Source organism: Salvelinus namaycush, chromosome 35 (genome assembly GCF_016432855.1).
Source record: "Salvelinus namaycush isolate Seneca chromosome 35, SaNama_1.0, whole genome shotgun sequence".
NCBI classification, from domain to species: Eukaryota; Metazoa; Chordata; class Actinopteri; order Salmoniformes; family Salmonidae; genus Salvelinus; species Salvelinus namaycush.
The window spans coordinates 29,308,595-29,333,565 of record NC_052341.1 but is presented as its reverse complement, the minus strand read 5'-3'; the positions used below and the strand labels follow the sequence as shown (position 1 = coordinate 29,333,565).

Genomic DNA, 24,971 nt, shown 5'->3' with positions numbered 1-24,971 from the left:
GTGGGCGAGGTATGTTCCTTGGGCTGAGCTCGCTCAGAACTCCCTCCGCCACTCCTCAACGAACATGTCCCCGTTTGAGTGTGTGTTAGGTTACCAGCCGGTCCTGGCCCCATGGCATCAGAGCCAGACCGAGGCTCCTGCGGTAGAGGAATGGGTACAGCGCTCCAAGGACACCTGGAAAGCCGTCCAGGAATCGCTAAGGTTAGCGGGACAACGGCAGAAGAGGAGCGCTGACCAGCACCGCAGTGAGGCCCCCGTGTTCACACCGGGGGACAGGGTCTGGCTCTCGACCCGAAACCTGCCTCTCCGCCTGCCCTGTCGGAAGCTGGGGCCGCAGTGTGTGGGGCCGTTTAAAGTCCTGAGGAGAATAAACAAGGTGTGTTATAGGTTACAACTTTCTAGGTATTACCGTATTAACCCCTCGTTTCATGTGTCTCTCCTCAGGCCGGTGGTGGCTGGTCCCCTGCAAGAAGGTGAGGTGCCTGAGGTCCCTCCGCCCCCTCTGGAGATCGAGGGGTTCCCGGCGTACACAGTACGTGGCATTCTGGACTCGAGACGCCGGGTGAGGGGCCTACAGTACCTCGTGGACTGGGAGGGGTACGGTCCGGAGGAGAGATGCTGGGTTCCGGTGGGGGACATTTTGGATCCTTCTCTACTGAGAGACTTCCACCGCCTCCACCCGGATCGCCCGGCACCTCGCCCTCCGGTTGGTCGTCCTCGAGGCCGGTGGCGGCGCGCTGTGGGAGCCGTTCGTCAGGAGGGGGGTACTGTCACGACTTCCGCCGAAGTTGGCTCCCCTGCCTGTTCGGGCGGTGCTCGGCGGTCGTCGTCACCGTCCTACTAGCCGCCACCGATCCCTTTTTCGTTTGTCTGTTTGTTTTGTCTTATTAGTTTCACCTGTGTTTCTGTTGTTTTCGTAAATGAGCTTCCCTATATTTAGTAGGTAGACCCGCCCTTGTTTTGTGCGGGATTGTCTTTATGTTACGTGTGTGTGTTTTGGGTTATCGTGTTGTTCTCTGCGCCCTGGATGTTTGGGCTTATCATTTTTTGTGCATTAGTAAAAGGAATATTTTTTCCAAGTGGATCTCTCTCTGCGTCTGATTCCTTCACCCACCTAGTCCCGCGTGACAGGGTGTGTAGATATTCACTAGCTACTGTACATAACAAATTCATGCAATTGAATCAAATTATTATCTCAAAGCCCAAATGGCCATTTATTACTGATGATAAAACCCCCAGATGTAGTTTAAGTTATTCTTTATTGACACAATAAAGCATGTTAAATACATCATTCCAGTGTGAAGCACGTACATCATTTGTATTGTCATGCAGGATACAAGGACAGTAGTTTGTGAGGTTAGAAGTATCAGAGGCCATACAGTGCCTTCAGAAAGTATTTACACCCCTTGAAATGTTCCATATTTTGCTGTGTACCAGCCTGCATTTAGAATTGATTAAATTGAGTTTTGTCACTGGCCAACACACAATACTCCATAATGTCAAAGCAGAATAATGTTTGATTTTTTTTTACCAGTTAATTACAAAAGTGGGAATATATTGCTTCAATAAGTATTCAACCCCTTTGTTATGACAAGCCTAAATAAGTTCAGGAGTAAAAATGTGCCTAACAAGTTGCATAACAAGTTGCATGGACTCACTCTGTGTGCAATAATAGTGTTTAACATTACTTTTTTGAATGACTACTTCATCTCTATACCCTACACATACAATTATCTGTACGGTCCCTCAGTCGAGCAGGGAATTTCAAACACAGATTCAACCACAAAGACCAGGGAGGTTTTCCAATGCCTCACAAAGTAATTTTGGCAATACGTCCAACCGGTCTCACTACCGCAGACCACATGTATGGTGTTGTGTGGGCGAGCGGTTTGCTGATGTCAACATTGTGAACAGAGAGCCCAATGGTGGCGTTGGGTTTATGGTATGGGCAGGCAGAAGCTACAGACAACGCACACAATTGCATTTTATTGATGGCAATCTGAATGCACAGATACCGTGGCAAGATCCTGAGGCACATTGCCGTGCCATTCATCCGCCGCCATTACCTCATGTTTCAGCATGATAATGCACAGCTCCATGTCGCAAGGGTACACAATTCCTGGGAATTTTAAAATGTCTCTATTCTTCCATGGCCTGCATACTCACCAGACATGCCACCCATTGAGCAGGTTTGGGATGCTCTGGATCGACGTGTATGACAGTGTGTCCCAGCTCCCGTTAATATCCAGACACTTCACACAGCCATTGAAGAGGAGTGGGACAACATTTCACATGCCACAATCAACAGCCTGCGAAGGAGATGGTGTTGTGCTGCATGAGGCAAATGGTGATCACACCAGATACTGACTGGTTTTCTGATCCACGCCCCAACTTTTTTTTTTAAAGTGACCAACAGATACATATACACTGCTCAAAAAAATAAAGGGAACACTTAAACAACACAATGTAACTCCAAGTCAATCACACTTCTGTGAAATCAAACTGTCCACTTAGGAAGCAACACTGATTGACAATACATTTCACATGCTGTTGTGCAAATGGAATAGACAAAAGGTGGAAATTATAGGCAATTAGCAAGACACCCCCAAAAAAGGAGTGATTCTGCAGGTGGTGACCACAGACCACTTCTCAGTTCCTATGCTTCCTGGCTGATGTTTTGGTCACTTTTGAATGCTGGCGGTGCTCTCACTCTAGTGGTAGCATGAGACGGAGTCTACAACCCACACAAGTGGCTCAGGTAGTGCAGTTCATCCAGGATGGCACATCAATGCGAGCTGTGGCAAAAAGGTTTGCTGTGTCTGTCAGCGTAGTGTCCAGAGCATGGAGGCGCTACCAGGAGACAGGCCAGTACATCAGGAGACGTGGAGGAGGCCGTAGGAGGGCAACAACCCAGCAGCAGGACCGCTACCTCCGCCTTTGTGCAAGGAGGTGCACTGCCAGAGCCCTGCAAAATGACCTCCAGCAGGCCACAAATGTGCATGTGTCAGCATATGGTCTCACAAGGGGTCTGAGGATCTCATCTCGGTACCTAATGGCAGTCAGGTTACCTCTGGCGAGCACATGGAGGGCTGTGCGGCCCCACAAAGAAATGCCACCCCACACCATGACTGACCCATCGCCAAACCGGTCATGCTGGAGGATGTTGCAGGCAGCAGAACGTTCTCCACGGCGTCTCCAGACTCTGTCACGTCTGTCACATGTGCTCATGTGCTCAGTGTGAACCTGCTTTCATCTGGGAAGAGCACAGGGCGCCAGTGGTGAATTTGCCAATCTTGGTGTTCTCTGGCAAATGCCAAACGTCCTGCACGGTGTTGGGCTGTAAGCACAACCCCCACCTGTGGATGTCGGGCCCTCATACCACCCTCATGGAGTCTGTTTCTGACCGTTTGAGCAGACACATGCACATTTGTGGCCTGCTGGAGGTCATTTTGCAGGGCGCTGGCAGTGCACCTCCTTGCACAAAGGCGGAGGTAGCGGTCCTGCTGCTGGGTTGTTGCCCTCCTACGGCCTCCTCCACGTCTCCTGATGTACTGGCCTGTCTCCTGGTAGCGCATCCATGCTCTGGACACTACGCTGACAGACACAGCAAACCTTTTTGCCACAGCTCGCATTGATGTGCCATCCTGGATGAACTGCACTACCTGAGCCACTTGTGTGGGTTGTAGACTCCGTCTCATGCTACCACTAGAGTGAGAGCACCGCCAGCATTCAAAAGTGACCAAAACATCAGCCAGGAAGCATAGGAACTGAGAAGTGGTCTGTGGTCACCACCTGCAGAATCACTCCTTTTTTGGGGGTGTCTTGCTAATTGCCTATAATTTCCACCTTTTGTCTATTCCATTTGCACAACAGCATGTGAAATTTATTGTCAATCAGTGTTGCTTCCTAAGTGGACAGTTTGATTTCACAGAAGTGTGATTGACTTGGAGTTACATTGTGTTGTTTAAGTGTTCCCTTTATTTTTTTGAGCAGTGTATGTATTCCCAGTCATGTGATATCCATAGATTAGGGCCTAATGAATTGATTTAAATTGACTGATATCCTGATATGAATTGTAACTCAGTAAAATCTTTGCAATTGTTGCATGGTGCGCTTCTATTTTTGTTCAGTAAACATTCAGAACTACAGAGCAGCATCGAATAGCATGCCAAATTCACTTCAATGACTTGCCTGATTTGGTCTATATTAGGAACAACAGCCAAACAGTCCCATCAAAATATGACAACATCAACTTCTCCTACCCTAGAAAGAGATGCGTACCTACTCATCTCTTCCCAACATCCCAACATACTGCTAGCGACATGTATTCCTGTTCATTTGACAATATAATTGCACCCTCGTCGCTCAAGGCGTTAATGTGTTGTCAGAATGGATTAATACTTCATTACTGGTTTCATTGCTTCTTAGCATCGGAAATATTGACAGTTCTTGACAATGTATAAGGAAATGCAATTTGTTTGTTTGCACATATGGGACTTCACAGATGGGCAATTTGCAACCTCAATTACTGGCTAGACTGCTGGAGGTTTCTTTAAAGGCCCATTGCAGTAAAAAACGTGATTTCCCTGTGTTTTATATACACTGAGTATACCAAACATTAGGAACACCTTCCTAATATTGAGATGCACCCCCTCCTTACCCATTCACCCTCTGAATGGCACACATACACAATCCATGTCTCAATTGACACAAGGCGTACAAAATCCTTCTCGAGGCTTACAAAATCTTTCATGTCTCAATTGACTCAAGGCTTACAAAATCCTTATTTAGCCTGTCTCTTCCCCTTCATCTACACTGATTTTAAGTGAATTTAACAAGTGAGATCAATAAGGGTTCATAGCTTTCATCTGGATTCACATTGTCTGTCTATGTCATGGAAAGAGAAGGTGTTCTTCATGTTTTGTACACTCAGTGTATATATCCACACTGAGGTTGGATTAATACTGTGAAATTGTGTAAATTATGATAATGCCCTTTTAGTGTAAGAGCTGTTTGAAAATACCCCCTGAAATTCCAGTCTGTTTTGGTGGGATCGAGTGTGGTCAGTAAATTGGTTAAGCTTTCCAAACCTCTCTGCCAATAGCAGCTAGTTTTCAGTTTCCCCCTCCCCACTTAGACCAATCCCAGACAGTCGTTGTCAAATTTTAGCTTGAGACCATTAATTGAAAACAATCACAGTAAGGTAGTTAATTGTTGTTACCCAGAAATGATTTGATATTGAGATTTAAAAAAAACTGCTGCATTGGACCTGCTACCAAGGAAGCAAGAGTTGAACCGAGGATAAATTACTCAGATGCACAGAACACTGGCTACAAAATGTTATTTTATTTTATATTGTAACACAATTGTAGCCTATATGTATTGTTTTCATGAAAATGATGTCCTTGCATTTTACTTGGTCTACACTGGCAGTTATTTCAGTGATTTTCAGTGATTTTCTCAGTGATTTTCTTATGTTGTGGTTCGGTTCACCATCTATTTTGAACTATCTATAGGCTACGACACGGTGCTCTATCAGCCTCGTGTAATTTCTAAGAAAATCCGTGTTTTCTCTCGCCCTCACACCTTTTTCATCTTGGGAGAGGGACAGCTCAAGCTGCAGCAACCACTTGTTACCAGAGTCTAGCTGCGGGCGCGTTTTCCTTTCCGTGAACGCCAACCGACATTAAATCACAATTCACTGCATGCGCCTCTAGCCCAATCCTGCTATAAGCAGTCAAATATGTTTTCAGACGGATATTGAATAGCCTTTTTTTTAAACCAAAAACACATTATATATTCATTACAAGCCATAGTTAAATCGTACGTTCATACAGTTAAAGGGTCAAAGAAAAGTATTATTACTATTATCATTATTAGTATTATTATACCATACCGTAGGTGTAGGTCTAAGCGCGGCTGGCTACATGAATGATCTGACATTGATCGCATCATAGGACGAGTTGTCGTCCGGAGCTGTCCATGGATCCTTCGTGCTGAAATCTCTCCGTGATAAAAACAGACTTAGCCAAACAATTAAGGGAAATTTCCGTCTCATATTCCATCGCAAGAAATATCCTTTAATTGTAAGATTAAGAATATTATAGTTGCATCTCTTGTATGAAGATTTCTTATCTGAAACGTACCACTGTCATCGGAAGAAAAACAACCCAGAAAGTTCATTCGATTTTGGAGTTTCGAGATGTGGTCTTCCTTCTTCGGTCCTCTACATTATCAACATGTACTATGAACCTGTTAGTCCAGCAAATAGAAGAACATAATGATGTCACTTGGCTCCATGTCCATGTATGCAGTCTCTCCATAAATTATGAGAGGTTCGATAGGTCATTTACCATCATGCATGAACAGTTGGGTACAAGGCATTAGTACACCTATTGGAAACGACATTTAACATTTGATAATGAATGTCTCCAAATACAATTTAAATGGATTGTTGGCTATTGTTACAACACTGTCCACGATCAGTAGCAGAGAAACTGGAATCATTTGTCAGAAAATAGCATACAATAAATACAGAGAATATCATTGTTACAGAAAATCCCAAAGACAGTGGGCTAACCGACCTAGTAGAGCTCCTGTATCAAACCATGATAGATGTGCTCTCTACCCACCCGTCTAACCTCTATGTCCAAACTACCTCACAGGTACACCCTCCCCAGAAGCACATGCACTCGCGCCTTCTCTCCAAGCAGACAGCTTAGTAGAAACAGTCCTCTTCACGTCAGTTCTTTCCGATTCATGACATTTAGTCCATTTCCACATATAACGGGGGCGTTTCAACGCTTTAAAATGGTCCCCATAAACCTGTAGGTGTGGACAGGTTTTACGCACACATCCTCAGACCCTTCCGCACGCTATATCCTACCTGTGGCATCACCACTGCTACAGGTTATCATGCACCAATCTAGTTATGTCATTCGATAATAGCAATGGATAGTTCTGTTATGAGAGTTAACTATACATCGGAAGTTATGCGCCCGGTGCGATTACTTACACTGCAATGCAAGTCTGCTTTGCGCGCCATCCATGTGTTTTTAATGTCGGCTTTTCTTTGGTTTTCCAGGTTCCCGTCCATGGTAATGTGCGTTCGCTGATAGACCGAGCCTCAGGGGCACGTCTCGATCGCCGTCGCCGTCTCCGGCTTGCTCGGATTCCATCTCTCCCTGTCTTCTCCGGGCAGCTTAGCGTTGTAGATAGAGTCTCTGCAGTCACGTGGGTCGAGAAAATCGAGAGAGAGAGAGCGCGTGGGGGGTGTCCCTCCTCCGCAGTTTGCAGTTTGATGTGTCTCAGACTCCGCGAGCGCTGGATAGAGCGAGAGCCGCAGAGCGCGCTGGATTCTCAGCCTTCCTTACCGAAAAGCCGAGTATTTCCCTGCCTTTTCTGCCCAACCTCCACCTCCCTTGCACTTACTTATTCTATCCCCAGGAAACCCCTTGACATTTTTCCTCCTTCCTTATAGTTTTGTTTTCGGCTTTTATTCACAGTCTGAACAACTGGTTCATGCACTGTTGCTTATTTGGATTTGTCCGACATACGAGGGACGGTGGATGAGCTGCTTTCGCCAAAACCGGAGATGGAATTGCTGATCATATGCCTTTCCTTATGGATGTTGCAATGCAATTCAGTGGCGAGCGCGGACTCTATCATTCACATCGGTAAGGAGCTTGTGCAGGGGACACGGGGTGCAAACGCGGAGGTGTGATATAAACCCCCTCGGTGCTTAGAATAAAACAGTGCTCTTTTGTTGTTTAATATACATTTAGGAAGGCATAAGGACGAATGTGTTAGTATGAAGAGCGAGTTACAACGAAATACCTTATAAACAATAATGATATGTAGTTCTGGTGAATAGCGTTGCCCCATCCCTGGAGCTGTGGCAATTGTACAGCATAATTTGAATTCTAAACCATGAGGCCATGGTCAGATTAAATTGCAATTTGCGTTGCCTATTATACAATATCTTATGAATGGCTTTGCAAATGCTTGACTGAAAGTCTCTGGAAAAGTGCAACCGCCAATGTGTCTTTTCCGAAATCACGAGAATAGACAATATTGTAAATATATTGTAAATCACACCACAAAACCAAAGCAAGATAAAAACTAATTTGCTTAGATCATACGAACTAAACCAACGTGTGTTTTTAGAGGATTGCCCATCCCCTCCTCCCCCTCCCCATCTATAAGCATGAACTTTGAATTGAACGTGAGCGAAATGTTAAACGCCCGTGAAGGAAATAAATGACAAAGGGACAAATACTAAACCCTTATGTCCGAATCCAACATTAGAATAGATGCCAGTGTACTCTGTTTGGTGAATTTGGGTGTGTAATATGTCAGATTTGTCAAATGTATTTTATCTGACATTCATTTACATTTTGCTAAAACAACTTATGTTCGCGGCGGGGGAGATGGAAGGGGTCAATACGAATAACTAGAATATTGTATTTCTAAATAATGTCACTGGCATATGTTTAATGCCATTTGTTTGATCAAAGACAACTAATGCAAACACGCATGTATGCAAGCAAGCATGCACGTACAAACACACACACACAGACCGTAGCAGAAAAACAATAAATTTTTGTTTAATTTTACATCGACACCTTTGCATGTTAAGTATCCAATAGTGCTGCAGTGATCAACAGTTAATATGTTGAAACAAAGCCATCCAGCACGATAACAGCTGAAGTATCTTACATTTGAGACAGTAGTTTAAGGCATTTAGGCTGTTGCGGGGGTTTATAATTAAAACATGTAAAGGCTATTGGATGCATTATCATCGATGGCATTTGCACTTTGTCGGCCTTACCATGATGTTAAACATAACTAACAAACCAGGTGTAACGCAAGTAAGAATCATTCTGATGTAGCCATTAGTACTTGTTGGTTACGTTGCACTTTTGTCACCCCCATCATCATCAATGTCGAAACCCGGGCTTTTATCTGGATTTGGTTATTCTAATGTTTTTAAAACGTTAATTTTATGGCCGTTAAGGTTTTGATGTGTTTTGGAAAATGTTGTTCTCTCGGAATCCAATGGGATTGTGTCGGGATCCTGATAGAAAAGGCTTGGAGTGCAAAGCCATTATCAAGCTTTACCTTTGAGTGTGCTGCGTAGGCTATATACCAAACACGTTTTAAACAATCAATTATCTTTCTGATTAACTTCATATGAAATTGTCTTAATGAGTGAGGTGGAAGAGTGGTGCACCATTACGTTCGAATACAATGGATTCTCATTTTAAGGCTTGCTTGACGCATGCGGTTCAAATATTCGTTGCTCATAGCCAGTCTGCTGCTGCATGCACAAACACTCTGGAGAGACCTCAAATCAACGATGGTCTGACTTGGAAACCAAAAGACGGCCCACTTTTGAATGTGGCAGAGTTCCATTCCGGTCTAAACCCTTTCGCGAGGATCTGTCTCGTCAAATCGCTGGTTTGCCGTTTCTGTGGCATTTGTTTTGCTTAGTTCCTCCTAGGTGTGAATATATTAGATGTTCAATATCTGAATGTTAGGCCTAATGGGTATGGTCCAACTCCTGATATCAAACGGGTTTTTGATATCAGGAGTTGAAACACAAAATTACTATTTGTGTGATTGTGCGTAAAGTGGGACCAATAGCCTAGAGAATATTACGTTTACCTCTACCTTATTGCTATATATTTTCACCCTCCTCTCCTTTCCTCTCATCTTCAAGTTATCCTTCTGGCCAAAAGCTGAAGCTGTTCCTTATGCAAAGGAGAAATAGGTATGTCCAATGAGTTGGACACCTGACGTGGAATTATTTACGGTGTGATGGGGCGATACAGAGGCGCTGGTTATCCAGCCCTGCAATGAAAGGCAATGAAACACAGAAATCTAATCTATTCTCACCGACAAATAGAGAGGGCAGATGCGCTATTCTGATCCCATGCTAAATAAGATGAACACACCAGTTATACATCAAGGAAGGCTTTTCGCTTGACCACCTGCAAAATACGACACATCCGACACAAATCTAGGCTACTTTATCCAATCTGAACGCTGTTTACAATAATTTACTTCAGATGACTGATAATGTAGCCTATCAACAAACAACTCCAGGAAACTTTCATGGATTTTAAAGTCTAGGCAGTTCTACCATAAAGTAAGCGAGCATATTTCACATTTACATGTTAGTCATTTAGCAGACGCTCTTATCCAGAGCTCTTGTGAAGCCCGGCCCATATCTACAGTAAACTGTAAAGGTAAGGTAACTGGCTATTGGCAGCCAGTTACCTGTAAGCTACTGTTAGAAAAGGGAGGCCTACAGTATGTTACCGTAACATATTGTACCTTTTTTACAGTAACTTACACCGCCAGTAAGTTACCATCAAAACAACAGGATTTTTTTTTACAGTGTAATTGAAGCTGAGGAGTGGGTAGAAGTTGCCCCTAACCACAGATACATGAACAAGAAGCCCCCCCCCCCCCCCCCCCCCCCATCTCCCAATGGTAAATAATGGATAGGGTTCGGATAATCTGGTCCTAGATATGTGCTTAAAGCACATCTTCAATCAGGGCCCAGTTTTTCAAAAGTTATCTGATCGGATTTTGGCAGTCGAATAGGATTAAATGTGTAGAATAGAATGAATAGAATGGGCGTCCCCATTAAAGTCAATGATGCCATGTTCTATTCGTTCTATTTTATGCATTTTATCCTATCCGATTGCCGAAATCCGATCAGATAACTTTTGATAAACTGGGCCCAGTAGCTGGAGCTGAGAGAGTCTATATAGGCCCTTCAACCTTCTTGCTCTCCATGGTGCTGAAATGAATGTGCAGGGGGAAAAATATATATATTGTGTGTAACCAACCACCATGTGCCAGAATGACAGGCAGGGAAAGTGAAAAGTCTTGATCTGGCATCCACCCACTCACTGTAAATCAGCTAACCTTTCCTTATAATGCTAATAAGGATCAGTGAAAACCTACATCTTCAGAGAAAATAATGTCATGTCATCCATTTATTGACAAATTGTATACTAAACATTAGGGCCTATTTTTGTAATAGTTCCTCTGAAACTAACCTCTTACCCAGGGTAATTGCACATACGTGGAAGTGTCAGGTGAATGAGATTTCTCTGAAACTGAAATGCAACTGCCTGTGTTGGTCTCGGGTGTAATCATTTGTCCAAACAGTTGTAGAACATCCTGTCCTGTTTTGCAACGAAAACGAGAGTTTCTATTGGATACTTTCAGGTAAGTCCCTCCCTGGGAAGGGGAGTACTGGCGGCTGGTAGAGCTTTTTTAGTTGACGCGACATGGTGGCAAATTCAAGATACAAGAACCAAGAACAGTTTGCTACTACAGCGGATGAAGGAGCAGAAAGAGCGTAGAGATGTGGACATTTTTGGAAAACGAGGAAGAAGTAATGGAGCTGAGTGTAGAGGGAAGTGGTGTGGCGAGGAAGATTGGCATCATGTACAAAAATTAAAAAAACATACTCTGGTAGCTCAGAAATGTAACATGACAAGAGTGAGGATGAATTACCTGTAGCAGCAGGTGCGGTGAAGACTGCCGAGTATGAGCCTTGTCCCAATGATGACAAAGATGATTCTGGAGTGAGGATAGATCTGTGCCTTCTGACTGATCCATATGTGGTGTCAGGTTGGGTGGAGAAGACGTTGGGGACTGTTGAGTCGGTGAAAGTAGCTCGAAGTGGAATCGTAATGATTTTTTTGCATTTCTTCCGTCCACCACACTTCTAGGGACAAGAACTGTGACTTGCTGTGCTCTCCGGAGCTGGACACAGTTGAAAGGAGTGATAACTGGGGAGGCGTTAATTAGGATCGGCGTCCCGTCAACAGGACAGTTGTAAATCATGCAGCGCGTTATGTCAAGATCACCGATTTTAGAGAAACAACAAATGTCGGTACATATAAGTGTCTTATATCGACTGAAAGCTTAAATTATTGTTAATATAACTGCACTGTCCAATTTACAGTAGCTATTACTGCAAAAAAAAATGCCATGCTATTGTTTGAGGAGACCTCCTAACAACAAAACACTTTTTTCTTCGCGGTAGGTTTGATAAATTCACCTCTGAAGGTGAAATGTGTACTTACATTCTGAAATCTTGCTCTGATTTATCATCCAAAGGGTCCCAGAGATAACATGAAGTGTCGTTTTGTTCGATAAAATCCTTTTTCATATCCTAAAAAGGTCCATATAGCATGCATGACCGATTTTGTATTTCCACTTGTTCAATTTGCAAAGAAAGGAATCTGTGAAAATCTCACTGTAAATGTTGTTTCAACGAGTCAAATCACATTCATATCTATTCCTCAGAGATCCTAGAAGGTAACAAGACTTCACTATTTCATTAGGGGTGTAGTATATCCTATAGGACACCATATTTGGTCAGAGAGCGAAGCCTTGATGGCACGCCGATGACGCTTGCGGCCATCACTTGAACGACTGTATCTTTGTCAAATAAGCACCAATCGGGGTCAAACAAAGCTAGCTAGATAGCTAATGAGCTGGAAACCATGTATATGTCGTACAATGTAGCTACTAACCTTGTACGACAGCATGCCTTTTCATTTTGGTCCAAAATTATAAGGATATTCAGAGTTATGAAGTTATGAAAACTGGTTGTTAACGAATTGTTGAACTTATAATATGGCGACTAATATTGGGAAAGCTAAATCAAAGGCAAGTATACAGATTTGACCATATTCTGGCAGAAAAATGCAATATGAATGTGAATGTCTCCTCACGATTTGCCCAAATGTACCTGTGAACTTCATTCATACTTCAAGTTATCCATATGAAACTTTGCACATACACTGCTGCCATCACAACCAGAGTGATGGCTAGAACTATGACCTTTCTGTTGCATTTCAAAGATGGTGGTAGAAAAAGACTGGTTGTTTTTTTCTTTGTATTTAATTCTACCAGATCTTTTGTGTTATATTCTCCTACATTCAATTCACATTTCCACAAACTTCAAAGTGTTTCCTTCCAAATGGTTCTAAGAATATGCATATCTTTGCTTCAGGGCCTGAGCTACAGGCAGTTAGATTTGGGTATGTTATTTAGGCGGGGGAAAAAAAGGGGGATATCCATAAGTGGTGAGGAGGATCAACTGAAATGGAAGATTCCCGGTGTCTGTGACGCTCGCTGTTTAATGCGACGCAGACCTGGTGGAGAGCATGGTGAAACAGCGAAGACACTGTCTGTCCTGCTGAGTTTAATGCAGTCTTTACCCTACAAAGTCAAGTTAGGATGTGTCAGTTATCCAGTGAGAGCTTTTGTCCCGAACCCAAGTGCCAAGTTTATGGTCATGTTGCAGCAGTGTGTAGGAGGGAGATTCTTAGATGTGAGAAGTGTGCAGGATGGCATGAGACAAATGAATGTGTAGTATCGGTGGGAAAAGTTGTGTGTTAACTGTAAGGGTACCCATTGTGCTGGAGATCAGAAGTGTCCGGTGAGAGAAAGGCAGGTTGAGGTTGCCAGGATCTGAGTGGTACTGAAGGTTTTGTATGCTGAGGCAGTGAAGTGAATAGTAGAGGAAGATGAGTCCATGGCGAGGGATGTTAAGAGATTCCTTGTGTGTAAGCCGAGGCCAATAGAGAGTGATAGGTGCTTCAGTAAGGTTGGTTTCTTAGCGTTCATATTCATGGTTATCAACTGTACCGCATAAATTGAACGTAAATCACAGAAATAGATGTTGTGGTGGCAGCTGCAGAGAAGTACTTGGGTGTACGAGATTTTACTGCAGAAGAGTTACAAGTCGTGTTGAACGATAGTGTCCCGTCCTCCCAGGCTGCCAGCCTGGTGTATGATCAGATCGGGCCAAGAGGTGGAATAATGGTGAGGTTTTTAATGGGTGTAGGGTTAGTTGGAAGGGTAATTTTTCTTCCTATTTCCCCGTTCTTTTTTCCTTCCCTTTTTGTGTCACAAAGTATAATGAATTCACACTCCAGAACAGTAGGCGGAAACACAGGGCTGGATAAGAGAAATTGATGAATAGGGAAGCCGTGACCTGCCTCACAATCCAGTAGAGTAGGTGGTGCTGTATTCACCTTTCAGTTGGTTGCGATCCGCCAATACAAATTTAAAGAAGAAGGTCCCTCCCCGTTTTGTTCTGTTTAAAAAAAAAAATGTACGAAACGTTTTGCAACAGATTTGGCATAATCAATACAGTCCTAGTTTTTGCAATGCATCTCCACACATATTGCAATGTTGACAATTGCTTCTTTTCAACAGGTGCCATATTCGAGGAGAACGCAGTGAGGGATGACGAGGTTTTCCAGCTGGCGATCTCAGACCTCAGTCTCAACGACGACATTTTGCAGAGCGAGAAAATCACACACTCCATAAAACTTGTCGAGGCAAACAACCCTTTCCAGGCAGTCCAGGAAGGTAAGTGATGCCATTGAATTATTTTTAAATGCATTTTTTTCACCTTTCGCCATATTTGGTTAGTAGGCTACTTAGTAGCATTACTATACCTCAAGTGCAGTTTGTAGGCTAGTTGTTTTTTTAAGAGGAGAAGAGGATAATTTGAAGTGAATCACCTGTTCCTCTTTGAAGCTCTTAAGCCTTGATTACACTGCAGGCCCGTTTTGGAATACTGACTGTCCAAATAGCAAGTTACAAGTGACCAAGTCAGATTTGTGTGTGTTCAGAAAGCAGTCATTTGCTGACGTGGCTATGCTAGTTGTCATAGTAACAACGGGTGTGTGTGCAGTGGTGTAGGCTGATTGGTGGTGGTTCTTGTGCTGCCTGGCGCTCAGAAGTTATGTAGCAAGCTCAGGTGACAACAATGCCTGACATGGGAGTTTCCAAGCTGCTTTGAATGTTCATAATCATGGTGTACAAACACTTCTAAAACCTCAAAGGATAAGATGACCCAACTTTCAAAACAAGTCATTTTTGGCTCGACACAGCCAGGGGTGTAGTGCTACACGGTGTTGGCAAAACGATTTAATTCCGATAAATTCTAAATAAGTCATATTTTAATTACCACAACAATTCCATAAACATTTATAGAATGACAAACCAAATAAATATGTACACTGCGTGTACAAAACATTAGGAACACCTTCCTAATATTGAGTTGCACCCCCTTTGCCCTCAGAACAGCCTCAATTCTTTGGGGCATGGGACTCTACGAGGTGTCGAAAGCTTTCCACAGGGATGCTGGCCCATGTTGACTCCAATGCTTCCCACAGTTCTGTCAAGTTGGCTGGATGTCCTTCGGGTGGTGGACCGTTCTATATACACACGGGAAATTGTTGAGTGAAAAACCCAGCAGCGTTGCAGTTCTTGATACATTCAAACCAGTGCAACTGGCACATACTACCATACCCCTTTCAAAGTCACTTAAATATTTTGTCTTGCCCGTTCGCCCTCTGGATGGCGTACATACACAATCCGTGTCTCAAGGCTTAAACATCCTTATTTAACTTGTCTCCTCCCCTTCATCTACACTGATTGAAGTGGATTTAACAAGTGAATCAGTAATGGATCATAGTGTTCAACTGGATTCACATGGTCAGTCTATGTCATGGAGGTTTTGCATGTTATGTTGGCTATGTTGGCTTTTATGCTCAACAGTTTCCCATGTGTATTATGAATGGTCCACCACCCAAAGGACATCCAGCCAACTTGAAACAACTGTGGGAAGCATTGGAGTCAACATGGGCCAGTATTCCTGTGGAACGCTTTTGACACCTTATAGAGTCCATGCCCCGATGAATTGAGGAAGGTGTTCCTAATGTTTTGTAGATTTTAGGATGGTCTACATTGTAGAATAATATTGAAGACATCAAAACTATGAAATAACACATATGGAATCATGTTGTAACTAAGCTTAGCACAGTCACGAAACAGTAATTTTAAAAAACCCTGCTGAATAGGCAGACGTTGCAATTGCCGGATTTATTTTATGCATAATCTATATGATAGGCTATTCAATTGGCTACACCTGTAGGTACAAACTTTGATTGAGGAAATTATGATGTAACTTACATATTTTGTTAGCGCTCCCTCACCTAAAAAGATAGCACTACACCACTGGCCATTAATTTGTTTGTAAACGATTAACAAGCTAGTTAGCACCACATGTTCTTGTCAAACTGTCAACAGAGTAGCTAGCAAGCAGCAAGATATGCCAAATAACAGTCTAAAACCTACTTGAAAGCAAATAAATCATAGTTGACTATTCAGACACAAGTCGCATGGCCAGGAATCAGATTTGTATCTGATTTCTAACCACTTACAACGGTGGTTTGAAAGTAGCTTAAAATATCAGATTCAACGTGGTTTTTGGCTGTTCAGACTAATTATTAAAATCGAATATGCCCAAAAATTTGATTAGAGTGAACAAGGCTTAAGGCTCCCCAAAATAGTTGAGCAGCAGTATCTTCTGTGGATAGAAAGCTAGGTGGAAGTATTGAGTCGAGCAGGACTCGACTCCATTTTCCACACATCATTGCTATCCAGTGTGAGGCAGCCTTTAAAGACATGTTGCCTTCAAAACAGGTAGCCTAATTTGCTTGTTTCATAGTGAGTTGTATTGGTGATGATGGTAGATGTTGATCAAGAAATTAGCCTCTGTTTCAGACTGTAACATAACGAAGGGTGTAAAATATATAACAGTTGTTTTTCCTCTCTAAAGTAATAATGTTAATGACAGTCTTTTCAAAATTGTTTTTTTTTGTGTTCAGCCAAGCCTTTTCTTCGAAATGGTCTGTCCATGTTTGACCTTTGACCTTTGACCACTTACAAACTCACAGACTTTGCTAATGAGTTCAGTCACCCCAAAAAGTTGGTCCATTTCGTGTAACATCCATACAACCTCTGATTTGCTTTATTTGTCCAACATGCCACTATTTAGAAGTCCGCTCTTTTTGGTATACACTCCCCCCAAGACACACACATCAAACGTTTCATTTATTTATTTTGTCCGTTCTGTGAGACATTAAAGTTTTGATTTTGCGTACAAATGTAACATCCATACGCCGGAATCGGCCTGTACCTTTTTTTCTGGATTGAAAAAGCACAACTGCTGCTTAAAGGGGCAGTGCAGTCAAAAACTTAATTTGTATTTTTTTAATGATATTTCCACACTGAGAAATAACACTCTGAAATTGTGAAAATTATGATGATGCCCTTTTAGTGTAAGAGCTTAAAAAACAAAACGTCAGCCTGTTCAGGTGGGATGGTGTTTTCAGCCCACAGCAAAAACACCATCACAATCTGATCGGATTCTTCTGACCAATGACCAGTCATTTTTTATTTGCAATGTACTAATTTGAAGGGGTAAGCGGCACAGTTCAATTGGTCAATTGCTCGTAAACCATGTCGTCATTACTTGCCAGGGATCCGTAGATGTTACATACAGTACTTTAGAAGCTGTTGATGTTGAATTGAAACGGAAACTCACCAAGTCAGTTTGCCTTCCACGACCTTCCGGAGGAGGTCAATAGCAGCCAAGGGCGTGCTGCTCATTATTTGCATAAATCTCTTTCAGCAAAATCTATGTTAACTGCATGTAAGTATATGTGGCCTTTGCACACAAGTACACAAACAATGGCATCTAATACCATTAGAGGCTGCTCGGTAACTGGTCACAGTTGAGTCCCTGGGCTTTTTCAATTAATGACATTGAGGGGCAGAGGAGATCAATACGGCACAGCCAGGGAGTGGCTCGATGACTTCCCACTCGTCGCTGACCTTTTCCTCCACGCCAGATAGTCAGCCCTCTGAGACCACCGCTGACAGCTCGGGGTGTGGAGGATTATGGGTAAGGGAGGGATTCACACCTTGTGACGTGTCCTGCTGTCAAGTAAGCCCTGCGCTCAGCGCCCGCTCCTCTCTCAGTGACCAATAGAACCGATAGACTCCCAGGGGGCCGTGCGGCTGCTGATATGATGCTCTTCCTGTGGGGAGGGAGGAGAGAGAGATCTCTGGCTGACTTAGAACAGAACACCGTTGCTTTGTGTCATTTTACATTTGAGAGTGACATGATTTGGTAGAATCTTGTAGGGGTATAGAAACAATGCAAGTGAAAATACTGGAGGCACATACAGTATTTGTGTTTTTATGTCCAGTAACATGATTGGTGGAATCTTGTAGGAGTGAATAACCAATACCAAGTGAAGATACTGGAGGCACATATAGGCCTGTGTTGTTGATGGTAAGTGTTGGGCAGTGTTTCATTCTGAATGTGCAAATTTGCCTTCATCTTCAAAGATGGATGTCCATATTGTGTTGCTTGAGGACAAGGAAAGCATGCAAAACCATAGGTCTCTTGCTTCGGTTGCTCACGAATATAGAATAACTCACAACACCAACGAAGGCATTTCATAAGAGAGCAAATAAACGTGACACACACACACACACACACACACACACACACACACACACACACACACACACACACACACACACACACACACACACACACACACACACACACACACACACACACACACACACACACACACACACACACACACATTTGCTCATTGTAGTAAAGTTGATTTAGCTTGTTTGAAAACGCATCGCATACAAGACAAAGCATTAGTGTTTCTTATGACAGTGGGAGTTCATTAATAATGGAGATCGTGCATTTAGGGAGTCGTTTTTCATCCTTGGAACAAGCAATTATTTTACAGTAAGCCTTTGATTTGATTCTGTATAAAACTATTGTTCTCAAACATCAAGAACAATGTCTGAAAGTTTCTGTCAAATTACCTAATGTCTGAAAGTTTCTGTCAAATTACCTAATGTCTGAAAGTTTCTGTCAAATTACCTAATGTCTGAAAGTTTCTGTCAAATTACCTAATGTCTGAAAGTTTCTGTCATTTTATTAGCTATAAAATGCTTCAGAAAAAATTATTGGAATTGGAACCTCACACTCAGCATCTTCACTCAAAGAATTGTTTTTATAATGGTAGGATTTCTTTATTGACTCCGAGGCTGAAGGGTCATTATTGGATATTTGCTAACAGTGCAGGAGTATCTCAAAACGATTTACAACAATACACACAACTCTAAAAGTAAAACAATGGAATTAAGAAATATGTAAATATGACATTGCTCGATCTAATATTTATATATTTCTGAATTCCATTCTTCTACTTTTAGAGTTGTGTGTACAGTTGTGAAGATACCTAGATCTTTTTAGATACTACTGCACTTTTTGATACTATTGCACTGTTGGAGCTAGAAAGACAAGCATTTCGCTACACCCGCAATAACATCTGCTAAATACGTGTATGTGACCAATTTGATTCGACTTTTTGATTTGAACTTTTTCTTCTCACTGTACAAATTCTTAAATGGCTTTTTTAAAAGTCAAGCAAATTAGGCTAATTACCGTTCTTTATTATGACCGGCAGCTCCGTTACCACTGCATTAGTGTAAAAACAATCATTTTACCCTGGCATCCTCTGCTGAATGAATGATTGTTTTATTTCGTAGAGAAATTTCCACTATCCTTTCTTTACACAGACAATCCCCGTCTAAAACAAATCAACGCTTTTTCTCTCCTCATTGGCAGAGGAGCAACATTCTCTGGTTGAATTCCATGATTACCGCATCAATATTGATCTCACTAGAAAACTAAACAGAAACTCTCCAGGCTTTAAGTGCACCATTGTGCTGACGGTGAAAAGCGTTTAATTGATATGACCTTTTTAGTGGCCATGCAGATGAGATGAGTGTTTATTAAGAACATTCCCCTGTTTCCTGGTGGTGACAGTCTGCTGGAGTACAATGGATAAGTACAATACAATGGATAAGAATGATAAGACTAGAGCACAGAAGACTCAAGCCTACTCTTATGTTCCATGTGAAGGTAGAGAGACTCACACCTTCGATGTGCAGTCACCCCTGTGCAACTTCTCAAATAGGACCAGAGATGGTGTGACACCAGGATCCCAAAGTGATGAGATCGATCTCCTTCTCTCCTCCTCCCTCCCTCTCCCTCGCTCTCTCTTCTGTGGTGATTCTACAGAGAGCTCTGAGAATCACTCATACCCAGCTGGCAGCCAGCTCCAACCCTGAGCCTGCATCAGTCAGTGCTGGCCTGAAAGACACCATTTTATGACAGAGGAAACAATTGGGCAGAATTAATCATGTTGCCGTCCTGACTTATTCTCCCAGACTGGTGCAATTTAGAAAGAAGATGCATAGCTGGAGTGTGGATAAACATCCACAAGTGCAAGCCCAGTTCTATCTCCACAAGATATACAGCCGTGGTTGTCTCTGCAGCATTACCCATTAGCTGTGTGCCGCGCTTTAAAACGAATCCGTCCTGGATAATTAATTTGCGGACTTTTCCGGACTCATATCCCGGGCATCTGATGCAAACACTGATTTAAAATTGATTCTGGCTGCCTGGCAAGCAGCTCAGGCTCAGAGTAGTGGGGGCCTGCTATTTGAGGATGGTTGTGTGAGTGTTTCTGTGTTGCTTAAGAAAAAGGCAACTTCAGGATACCTGGGAATCAAATGAGGGGGAGCTCCGGCGTGAGGAATGGCTCCCACTACGCGGACAAATGACCATCCCCTGTCCCACGATGTGCCTGCCAGCGGCACGCTTTGTTTATTCGCTTAACTCGTCTCTCTGACTCGCTCCCTCAGTCTCTCTTTCTCTGTACTGATCTGCTTACACGATAGGCACCCACTGACTGCATGTCTATTGGATCCTGCCGACTACGCCATTATATAGCACATGCTGTCAACCGTTGGCAATCTCTCATGTTTTAGTACAGCAGAGATGACCTGATATTTGCCATTCAGTGCTATTGCACTTCCTGTTAAGGAGTTGAGTCAGACTTGTAGGAGTAACTTGCCACTTCTCATGCGAGGAGGGTCAAGTGTATTAAGCGGGGAAGAGGGTGGCTTCCCAAAAATACTCTAAAATTAGAAAATGGAACTGAGACAATTTATCTTGAGTTTTTTTTCCTTCCTTTCAGCTCCTTGTAGCTAGTAGTGGTGGAGGCTGAGCTCTTTGGTGTGTGGAGCTGTCATACTGGCGACCACACAGCTCTGCGCCGTCCCTGGGTGTCTGTTCTGAGTGATGCCCATGACCGCGGAGGGACCGTGGGAGGAGATGGTTCTTGAAGCACAGAAGGGTTAAGGTCGGCCTGTAGTCAGGGAAACTGGAGTCGGGGGAGCAACATTGATTTAGGAGCCAGGGGAGGCTGTGGACCTGGCCATGGGCCACCACTTTCCGAGAGGGGAAATGCCTCTTATTGAGTGCACTTCACAAAGGCACCCTAGCCGCTCTGCTCTACTCTTAGCCACTGAGTAGAGCAGAGAGTGGAAATGTCAAGGTGACTGTAGAGGATACTGGAGCTCACTCTTGCCAGGGTGCCTATGTTACATGGGTACAGAATATTCCATGTTGGGAAAGTATCTCAGCACTTAAGGTAGTTGATCTGATTCTTCAGGGTAGAATTTGCGGTGTTATTATTTTTTCCTTCCTGCGAGCACAAATATCCTCGCAATATATCCATATCAATTTAACAGAGATACATTACCACCACTCAATAGTAGCGCCTATAAATCCCCCCCCCCCAAAAAAAAAAAATATTTCTGCTGTAGTTATTTACCAGAGTTATTTGTTATTAATCTAGCAAGGCCGGAATTCCATAAATCTATGATTTGGTAGTGGAGTGGTAGCCTGCTGTAATTGGAAAAGTGGAGTCAGAGCAGCCTTTTTTACTGTCCTGCCTTATTCTCACAGATTCCGTAATTAAGCCCTCCAAAACGACCCTCGTTAATTCAGCATCTAAAACAAGACCCTTAACATGTTTTATTCAATATTTCTAGTGGCTGTGGAACATAACTACTATCCTACCACCAGCAATGAAAGGGAATAGGGAAGCAGTGGTAACTGTCAGATGGAAGCAATGAGGGATGATTGATGAATCAGGTAGTGTAATATATATATATTACGGCAGCTCTCGCTGGGTCGTTTTAACCACTAGAGACTAGTGGCATGCTAATCAGACGATTGTATTTAAATCAACTGCTGTAGATGTTAATGTCCACCATAGCTGGTAGGGAGAATGGCAAAAGTCACTGTTACATTTAAAAAAAATCCCACTTACCCATGTATAAGCGCCTGTGTAAAGTACCCATATTTTGTCTTCATTGCTCGTAACTGATCAAGTGGGTGCACTGTTAAGATCTTAAGCCATACCATAGATTAGCCTGTCACCTAATACTGGGACATAAATATACTCTATGCCTTGCATTTATATGTATGAATATGGTGTCTAAGAGCTTACAGCACAGCCAAAAGCCCAGGGCTTGCGTTAAAGGGTGGGCCATTAAGGGGCCTGTCCCACCCTAACGTACCTCCTGGCCCGTTCAAAGAAAATATTGAAATATTGATAATTCATTTGACTGAGACGCGCGCGCTGACAGAAATACCTGTCATTGTCAGATAAAGCATTCGAGCAAGCGAAACAGTGCCTCTCTGTCTCAGTATGTGTAGCCCATGTATCTGAAGATGTCTGGAATAAAGGAGTATAGGATGAAATTCCCTTTTTTGCCAAACCGCATCAGAAACACGAGGCTGCATATTGTAAGACAGAAGGCCGCTGTTTCAGTGGGTTGGATGCTATTTTGGACTACCATGAAAAGGTAACCTACTTTTTGAAGTGATTTGTTTTGCAATCAGATGAAAACATCATGACTGGTTGTGTTCATGCCACTTTAAAAGGTAGCAAATACATTTTTACAGTTCAATAAAACTCACAATAGAACCACTAAAGCAGTCTGCTCATGAATTTAAACATTTTAAACCATTTTTAAAGTCCTTCCCAACTCCGTCCTTGACGTTTCCCAAATAACTCTATAATACACACTGTCGTTGTTAGATTCTTTATATCACAAACAGAATTGATGTAATAGTCAGTTTTAGGAAGGCGTGTCATTTTTATATGGTTTTCCCTGTTGCCCCTCCTCTCGACAGTAGGGTCTGCTCCCCTCCTTCTCTCAATAGTTGAAGATGCCGTGCCCAGTTGAAAATTGCCCCGATAATTGCCTCGAAAATGAACCTAACACAGGAGCTTGGTGGCATCTTAATTGGGGAGAACGGCCTCGTGGTTATGGCTGGAGCGGAATTAGTGGAATGGAATCAAATACATCAAACACATGGTTTCGATGTGTTTGAAATCATTCAATTTGTACCATTCCGGCCATTATTATGGGCCGTCCCCCCTCAGCAGCCTCCACGGGAACCTAAACTATACCAAAACTAATTTCACACAAAGCCTATAATAAGAGATTACATAAATGAAGTAGGCTAAAGTATGATGGGGGAGAATGGATGAGTTGATGAGCGAGGGGAAGCGAACAATGCATAATTATGTCACCAATTGTGAATGAAGAAAAGGGCAGGCCATTCTATTGTATTGATATATTCTAATCTCAACATGTTACGTAATCTCAATCTACACTGGCCTATTTGGGGTACACAGTGAGAGCGTGCGTCATTTACAATGGCAAGAAGACCTAAGGAATGTAAACGACTCCGATGGTGGGGATGAAATGAATCATGATGACATCCCTGAGTATTCTTCTGATTCTTCAATTCTCCAGATTGAATTCGTAAATCAATCTGGAGTGCCAGTGTGCTCTCAGAGTGCACTCTGGGCGTTTGTAAAATCAGAGCATTGTCAGATTGTCTGTTTGTAAATTCAGAGCGCACACTGGACACTCTGGCCGAGGAGTAGGGGTGCGTTTGTAAATTCCCTCTGGCTATCTACTCTGATTTCAGAGCACTTTTGTCTGAGTGTGCTAAAGTGCAGAATAACTGATGAATTTACGAACGCTCAACACCCATTGAATACGGCCGGTGTCAGTAAACGTAAATTCAATTGTTGCCAGCAGCACAGTAACAGTCACCAACGCTCTGGATAATATGAAAACAGCCTAACCAGCTCTGCTAGGGCGAGAAAAATGGTCAGAGTGAGGTGTTCTCTTGTTTATGTCTGGAAGTCGCTAGCCAGCTAGCTAACTTTAGGCAGTTAGCTTGGGTGCTTGACTGCCGTTGTGAGTCGGATCAACCCAGTGTGCGCTCTGAACGGTTTGAGATTGAAACGCTCTGAATTTTCGAATGAACAATCTGACAGCGCTCTGAATTTACGAGCGCCCAGAGCACACTCTGAGCGCTCTCTTGCTCTCCAGAGTGAATTTACAAACGCACCCTAGGGTTGATGGTATGGCCTCTGCTAGTTGACCTTTCCCACAGCTTATGTGGCCTACGGCTTTTCTATAACCTTTGGACATTATCAACTCACCATTGACATTATTGAGGTCAATGAAGCCAATCAGTAAATAGGCTTATACTCAAGTCTTCGTAGGCTTTAGTCTTGGTTGGGCCTTTTTCATGGAACCGCCTTTTGCACCAGGCCCTGAATTCATCAATGATGAGCGTTGAGATCTTAAAGATGTACTCCGAGATCTTAGCACAACAAATTCGTAACATATTGCACGAATTGGAGTCGTAGCATATCAAACGCATTGGCAAATTCCCAATTTACGTATGTAGTACACAATAAACTGGGACCACTTTTGGCTCGTGAGCACCACTTTCAAAACTACTCGATGAAATTATACCGAAGTTCGAGAGCGCATCTTTAAGCAGGATGATTTTCCGGATCCAAGCCCCACATAAATCTGCCAAATTTGGCCTGGCAGTTAAGTGGCTAATGAGTTTCAAAGAGTTTCCGAGGTTGCAGTGATTTCATTCTGGCTCGTTTTCAAAGGGAGAAAGAACATTCTGGCAAATGCCATTACAATCTCTGATCTCTGCAATCCATCTCAGTACAGACCACAGATACATGCTGGGGCTTTAAACTCCAATGGAAATGGTTTCTGTCTCTTTTATGATATTATTTTCCCTATCTCTATTGGGTTCTGGTTCGTTTGACTCGCAGTGATAAAGAGATTTG

The 24,971-nt window shown here is 42.9% G+C and overlaps 1 protein-coding gene across 1 annotated transcript in view; it reads left to right on the top strand.

Moving 5' to 3' along the window:
• Positions 1 to 7,594: 7,594 nt before the first annotated feature.
• Positions 7,595 to 24,971, top strand: part of LOC120029776 (glutamate receptor ionotropic, delta-1-like) — a 453,526-nt gene continuing 436,149 nt past the window's right edge. The window contains exons 1-2 of the mRNA XM_038975046.1: positions 7,595 to 7,676; positions 14,257 to 14,412. Coding sequence (XP_038830974.1) covers positions 7,595 to 7,676; positions 14,257 to 14,412 — 238 coding nt within the window. The remainder of the gene's footprint in view (positions 7,677 to 14,256; positions 14,413 to 24,971) is intronic.